The sequence below is a fragment of the Ursus maritimus genome, unplaced genomic scaffold (assembly GCF_017311325.1).
Source record: "Ursus maritimus isolate PB19 unplaced genomic scaffold, ASM1731132v1 scaffold_17, whole genome shotgun sequence".
In the NCBI taxonomy this organism is placed as follows: Eukaryota; Metazoa; Chordata; class Mammalia; order Carnivora; family Ursidae; genus Ursus; species Ursus maritimus.
Genome location: NW_024424119.1, coordinates 59,697,173 through 59,704,003, shown reverse-complemented (window position 1 = coordinate 59,704,003; position 6,831 = coordinate 59,697,173). Strand labels below are relative to the sequence as shown.

General features: G+C 66.8%; 2 protein-coding genes across 4 annotated transcripts in view; both read left to right on the top strand.

Moving 5' to 3' along the window:
- The first annotated feature begins 201 nt into the window (after positions 1–201).
- On the top strand, positions 202–2,583 carry FUT7 (fucosyltransferase 7). 3 transcript variants are annotated; one of them, XM_040632242.1, is made up of 3 exons: positions 202–331; positions 750–886; positions 979–2,583. In XM_040632242.1, exons 2-3 carry the CDS (start codon positions 874–876, stop codon positions 1,992–1,994), a joined length of 1,029 nt encoding a protein of 342 aa, XP_040488176.1. In that variant the 5' UTR covers positions 202–331; positions 750–873; the 3' UTR covers positions 1,995–2,583. The 3 variants fall into 3 exon arrangements, with proteins under 3 accessions (XP_040488176.1, XP_040488177.1, XP_040488175.1); XM_040632241.1 differs by lacking the exon at positions 202–331 and adding an exon at positions 437–648; XM_040632243.1 differs by lacking the exon at positions 202–331 and having other exon boundaries at positions 436–2,583.
- A 1,986-nt stretch (positions 2,584–4,569) lies between these two features.
- ABCA2 (ATP binding cassette subfamily A member 2) overlaps positions 4,570–6,831 on the top strand; it is a 22,170-nt gene continuing 19,908 nt past the window's right edge. The window contains exon 1 of the mRNA XM_040632239.1: positions 4,570–4,649. Coding sequence (XP_040488173.1) covers positions 4,584–4,649 — 66 coding nt within the window. The 5' untranslated portion in view covers positions 4,570–4,583. The remainder of the gene's footprint in view (positions 4,650–6,831) is intronic.

The window sequence follows — 6,831 nt, the reverse complement described above, 5'->3', positions numbered from 1 at the left end:
TCAGCAGCTCTTCCCAGGCTGGCCAGGACCATGGGACTTCTGTGGACACGTGTCCTTGGGTGAGGAAAGAAAGCACAGTGGCCCTGCAGCCCACCCTGGGGCCAGGTCCAGCCTGGCGTCTGCCCTGTATGGGCCTGTGCAGTGGCCTCATGGGGACTGGCACTCCTGAGACCCCGGGACAGAGACCCCCGCTCTGGGAATCTGAGTTCCAGGACGAGGTGTCCTCGCCGTGGCGGGGGTGAGCTGGGGGTGGGGCAGCCCACTCAGAAGCCAAGGGAGAAACCTCAGCCTGCTGGCGGAGAGCCGAGCACAGCGCACCTGCAGCACGAGGGTCCGTGAGCCGCACGAGCGGGCGTTGAGCAGGGGAAGTGGGTGATGCCACCGCAGGAGGGGCAGTGCTGACCTGGGGCTCCGCGCCGCCCCCAGGGGAAGTGCGCCTTGCCTTCCGGGGCCTGGGAGGCGGGCGGCGGGCAGCGACTGGGTCCTTGTGTCCAGGGGCCACCTCCACCTGGGACGGCGTCTCCTGTCTTGCCTGCCCAGCTGCTCATCCCCAGGCCGCTTCAGAGCCCAGCAGGAGTGGGGGGGCCTGACATTGGGCTCCGGATGGCGCCCCCTCTACCCCCAGCAGCTAGAGGATTAGAGTGGGAGGTGGGGTGAGGGTGGCGGTTGATGCCAAAGGTCACCTCCCAGGCGGGGGGCAGGGGCGGGGCAGGAGCAGGAAGATAGCCTGCTTTCTGTGTCTCGGGCAGATGAAAGGGCAGTGCTTCCAGGTCGGCAGAGCGCGGGTGCCGCCGTGATTGCGGGCGCCTCTGCCTAGTGGCTGCTGTGATTTGAGATCCTTGGGCATCTGGGTAGCTGACTCTGGGCGCTCAGATGAACCATGCTGGTGAGTGTCTGGCCTTCGGGGAGACGTGGGCTGGGAAGATGGGGCCGTGGGCGACCCTGGGAAGACAGCGTCTCCTCCTATGTCCTGTGTAGGGTGTGGCCCCTCCCAGAGGCTCCGGGCCTTGGGGGCCCTGGCCGGAGCCGCCCTGCTTTCCGCCCTGTGGCTCCTGTGGCTACTCGGGTCAACCCCTGTGGGAGTCCCTGCGCCACCACCCACGCTCGTCATCCTCGTCTGGCACTGGCCCTTCACCGACCGGCCCCCAGAGCTGCCCAGCAACACCTGCATCAGCTACGGTGTGGCCCGATGCCACCTGAGCACCGACCACAGCCTGCTGGCCAGCGCAGATGCTGTGGTCTTCCACCACCGCGAGCTGCAGACCCAGCAGGCCCGCCTGCCCCTGGCCAGCCGGCCGCGTGGGCAGCCCTGGGTGTGGGCCTCCATGGAGTCGCCCAGCCACACCCACGGCCTCGGCCGCCTCGGCGGCATCTTTAACTGGGTGCTGAGCTACCGGCAAGACTCCGATATCTTCGTGCCCTACGGCCGGCTGGAGCCTCACGAGGGGCCCGCGCCACCGCTGCCGGCCAAGAAGAGGGTGGCAGCCTGGGTGGTCAGCAACTTCCGGGAGCGGCAGCGGCGCGTGCAGCTGTACCGGCAGCTGGCGCCCCACCTGCAGGTGGATGTGTTCGGCCGTGCCAACCGGAAGCCACTGTGTGCCAACTGCCTGCTGCCCACCGTGGCCCGGTACCTCTTCTACCTGTCTTTCGAGAACTCGCAGCACCGAGACTACATCACCGAGAAGTTCTGGCGCAATGCGCTGGCAGCCGGGACTGTTCCTGTGGTGCTGGGGCCCCCGAGGGCCACCTATGAGGCCTTTGCACCTGCTGACGCCTTTGTGCACGTGGACGACTTCGGCACGGCCCAAGAGCTGGCCTCTTTCCTGGTTGGCATGAACGAGAGCCGCTATCGGCGCTACTTGGCCTGGCGAGCCCGGCTCCGCGTGCGGCTCTTTGAGGACTGGAGGGAGCGCTTCTGTGCCATCTGCACCCGATACCCCTACCTGCCTCGAGGCCAGGTCTACGAGGACCTCAAGGGCTGGTTCCAAGACTGAGCTCTGGCCAGAAGAGGGGGAGGCAGAGGAGGGTGGCTGTGGGTGGAAGGCTGGGTGTTGAAATCAAACCACCGGGCATCCGGCCCCCATGGGCCCCCTTCAGGTTAGTGTAGACGTTGGGGTGGGAGGCTGGAAAGCGAGGGTAAGGGGGGAATGGGCTGGTCCGAGCAGGCTGCTTGGAGAAGGAGGTTGCTGGGCATCGGAGCAGGCATTCGGGGGTGAAGGTGAGAGTGGGGAGTTAGTGGGGGTGCCTGTGGCTAGTTGATCAAAGATACGGGCTCCCGAGGACCTCCAAGGACCTCCCTCCCCACCTTGATAAAACCCGGGGTCGATCCTTGTCCCAGACGCAGGCTGGGGGAGGCCAGAGGCAGGGCCCTCCCGCAGTCTCTGGGGGAAAAGCTGGGCCCTCAGACCTCCTCTGTCACCGAGCTCCCTTGGCTTGGGCGGCCCTGGTACATCACGCACACCCTCCACCGTGCTGGAGCCAGGCCCTGGGGACGCCGTGACAAGCAGGCCAGGTTGTTGGCCTTCTTGCAGCCTGCAGTCGGCTCTGGGAGGGGGGCAGCGATCAATAAAAAGAGGACAAGAATGGTGTGTGCTGAGTCTTGGCCTATCTGCCCTTCCCCTGGCTCTTCACCCCGCTGCCACACAGGCCTCCTTGTCCTGATGGGATCCCACGGGCTCCTCCTCAAGGCCTCTGGGCTCCCGGTGCTTGAGGAACCCTCCCCCACACTGCTCTGCCTGCGGCTGCCAGCTTTCTTCAGTCCCTGCTAAAAGAATGGCATGACATCGGGGAGCCTTCCCTGACCCCCAAAAGGCCAGGGTGGGTGGAGAGTAGGGGGGTGCTGAGATCTGAAACCTTGCTGGAGGGGTGTGTCAAAGGCGCCTCGTCTTGAAGGCCCTGGGATTTCATTTTCGGGCTGCAGGGGTGTCTGGGGTGTGGCAGGATCTGGTTCGTGATGTAGCGTTCGCTGTGCCAGGTGGTTGGTGACCACACGGGCAGCAGGGGATACCGAGCACGCTGCCGCAGCCAGGGGAGCCCCTGTGGCAGGCTGCCTGTGGGGGGAGGGAGAAGAAAAGCTGGTGCTGCAGATAGGGGCCCCAACAGGCTGCTCCCCTGGGGCAGAGGTCAGGATTTGTCCCTGCCCCAGATGGGGGTGGGCAGCAGGTGGAGGCAGGAAGCTGCCCTCCGCCTTGACAGTGGCTTGTGGGAAAGGCCTGCCAGTGACTTCCTGCCCTGACCTAGCCCCACGTGCTGACCAGGGAAAGGATGTGGGACTGTGCTCCCTGTGCTCTGCCCCACCGTAAAGAAGGAGCTGGGGAGGGGCAGGTAGCGGTGGTCCCCCAAAGCCTGCAATTCAGTTTAGGGGAGCCCTCGATGTGCACCCCTATGTGCACCCCCAACACTGGACATCCCGTGGCCTGCCCCTCCCATTGGCAAGTGAGGAGACTGAAGTGCGGGGTGGGGGGGAGCCCTCAGAGCCACCCACCAGGGCTCCCTGCCCTCTGCTGTCCTCTGCTGTCCACCCTGGGACACTGCAGCCTCACTGCCCCAGGCACCAAACTGCCTCTGCATAATTCAGTCCACTCCAAACTCCACCTGCAGGGTCCTGACTCGCTCTCGGATGTGGGGAGAGAAATGAGCGGCTCACTGAGGGGGCAGCCTCAGTCTCCTCCAGCACCCTGTCTACCCCACCTGCAGGGAACTGCTTCCCTGGGCCAGAGCCCAGCGAGGCCCAGCCTGCCCCTTGGTCACCAAGTGGTTCATTCACAAGGGACACAGGGAATTCTCACAGCGGTGGGACAGCCCACCTGCAGCCCCCCTCACAAGCGCCCACGCCTCCCTTAGGAGCCGTGGGTCAGGAAGCACCTGGTTGGGCCAGAACTCCGATTCTTGAAGACTCGAGGGCAGATACTGCCCGCCATGCACAGGTGGGATCTCCACCAGGGCTGAGCTGTCCTCTCCGCCCGTGTGGGCGGCTACACCCTTCCAGCCTGGCAGTGACCCTGAGGACCGGGACCTGGCTCTGACGTCCAGACGAAATTCCTGCCCCCAGCACTTCTGCGCGGGCGCGTGGAGGTGATGCGCCCCCTCAGCATCCCCTCGGGGCGACCTGGGGGCCAGTGAGCACCTTGGGGCGCCTCTGCGGGAGGGTTCCAACGGGGGTGCTGCGTGCCGGCCAGATGGCCCTGGAGAAGAGCGCCCCCGGGGTGGGGGTGAGTGGGGGGCTTAGATGTGAACTCTGGGGCACGTCACTTCAACGCCGGGCGAGATGGGGACAACCGAGGAGGCCTCCGTGGCTGGCGGGGTGGAGCTCCAGGAACCGCCTGGGAGGGCGGCGGGGGTTCCGGACGCGGCTCGGGCGGCAGGAGCAGCGCGGCGCCTTTAAGCGGGGGAGGTGCGGGCGGGGGGCGGGCGCAAGCGGCTGTCACCGCGGCCGCCGGGGCGGAGCCAGCGCGGAGCTGGTCCCGGACGCCCCAGACCCCGCCCCGCGCGGGCGATGCCGAGCGGCGCGGCGGGCGGCGGGGCCGGCGGGGCGCGCAGACGAGCGGGCCGCGGCGCGAAGGCGGCCGGAGCGCGGCCCCGCCATGGGCTTCCTGCACCAGCTGCAGCTGTTGCTCTGGAAGAACGTGACGCTGAAGCGCCGGAGCCCGGTGAGCGACCCCGCGCGCCTCCCGGCCTGCCCCGAGCCGGAGGTCGCGCGCACGGGGGCCGGCGGCGCGCTTTCCGCGCGCACGTGCGTCCGTGCTGGGCGCGCGCAGACCCCGGGAGGGCCCCGGGGGCGGCGGGCCCGAGCCCCCTCCCCGCCGGACCCCGCCCGCCCTTGCCGGCTCCGGCCTCCGGGGAGGGGGCTCGGCCGTGCCCAGCCCGCGGCCCGCGCCCGCTGACAGTCGCGGTGCTCGGCTGAGTCACTGGATGGGCGCCCTGCGCGGTGCGCTCTTCGGGGCTAGCCGCTCGGGTAGGGGGGCCGGCTGCCCTAGGACTCTGGGGTTGCGGGAGGCCCTCATTCCCGGGACAGAGGGCTGGCACGGGAGACTCTAGCCCAGAAAGTCCTTGGTTTCTGGGCCCAGCCCCCTCTGGAGCCCCTGCAGGGACCCTGCCCCTTCCCTCCGTGCACCACCCTTCTGCCCTTGGACAGACACCTCTCCCCCTCCTCCTCCTCCTCCTTCTCCTCCTCACCCTTCCCGCAAGTCCGCTAGACCTTGCTCCTGCTTTCTCACCAACGGGAATGTCCTTGCTGTGCCAGCACTGGCCAGTCTGCATCCCTGCACCCTTTTGTCCTTTGGGGCAGTCCTCCCGAGGCTGATCCACCCTCTGATCTTCCCAACCCCAGCCTCCTCTGGGAGCCAGGTCCTGCTGTTTGGAGCTGGGACCACCAAGCGACACAGTCCTCTGTCCTGTGCCTGGGGCAGCTAGGGGCCTGCAGGACACAGCAGCTGTCAGGGACAGAAGCCGGGTGAGGAGCCAGCCTGAGGCCCTGTGGATGTCATCATGCTGGCCCTCACCACTCCTGCCCTGGGCACGGCAGGGGCATCTGCGGTCGTCCTGCCGACAGCAGCACAGGCACCAGAGAGGCCCGGGCAGCTCGGCTTTCTGAACAGGCCGTGGGGATTTTCCACAATGAGGCCCAGAAAAGGCTGGGGTCCAGAGTGGGGGGCCGGAGGAAGCATCTTCTTGCCCACCTGGGGCCTGAGAGTCTCCTCTCCCACCTGACTCTGAGTCCCCTTGGGCTGATGAGCTCCTGCCAGGGTCCCTCCTTGAGAAGGGCTCTGAAGAGCCTAATGAGAAACCCAGGACTGCAGACAGGTCAGGGTGGCCATCACCACGGCCTGGCAGGAGTCCCCTGGGCACCTGAGCCTGGCGGGGAACCAGGGTTGGGTACACTCCCTGCCCGCGTGCCTAGGGCTGGCTGGCACTGGGTCCCATGGATCAGGCCCGCAGCCTCTGCTGCAGCTCCCCCTGCTTCCGATTTTGGGTTACGGGGGACACCGGGGCAGGGCTTGGGGGGGAGGGGATTGGGATGTGGGCATGCATTAGTATTAGCCCCAGGGTTCTGGCAGTAAGGGCCCCCCAGGGGCTGGGAGCAGAGGCTGGAGTGATGGCCTCTATATCCACTGGGGACCTCAAGGCTCAGGGAAGGGAGCAGTGGCTTGTGGGGCACCTGGCAAGCAGGTGGGAGGTGTGGCCCCCACCTGCTAGGTCAGGCTTTCCCTAGAATCTTCTCGTGCTCCTGCCCAGCAGCACTGCCAGGCGTGGTTGGGCCACATGGAGTTCCTCGGCCTGAGGCCACAGCAAAGCAGAAATCCCTCCTCCGGGATGGCTGAGGCCTTGCTGGGCTTGTGCCACGGGGCAGGGGCTGGGGCTGGCCAGATGCCTGGCACACTCCTGCTGGCCCCCCACTTTCTGGGGAGAGTCTTGGGCTTCCGAGTCAGACCTGTGGTCTTGGCCAACAGAGGTTTTGCTCTGCGGGCTATGCTCCCCCCAGAAAGCTTGGTTTGGAGGGCAGGAACCAAGGACTTCTGTGCCTGGGTTTCTCCATCTGCGAGTGTCACCTGTCCCCTCTTAGCGGGGGCTGCTGTGGCCTCATCACTGGGTAGAGTCAGGTCCTTCCATCCTCAGTTCTGCTCTGTTCTCCCCTTGACACAGCAAGAGGTGGCTCAGGCCCAGAGTGAGCACCCAGGCTCCAGGAACATGGGGGCACTGGGCTAATCTCAAGGGACCAGGGTTTGACCACCTTGCGGGCCCCTGGTGTGGTGCCCAGATGGGGCTCCCACGTGGGGCTGAACCTGTGCCTGCCCGTAACCAGATGCCCCTCTGGCCGCCCGCCCGCCCGCC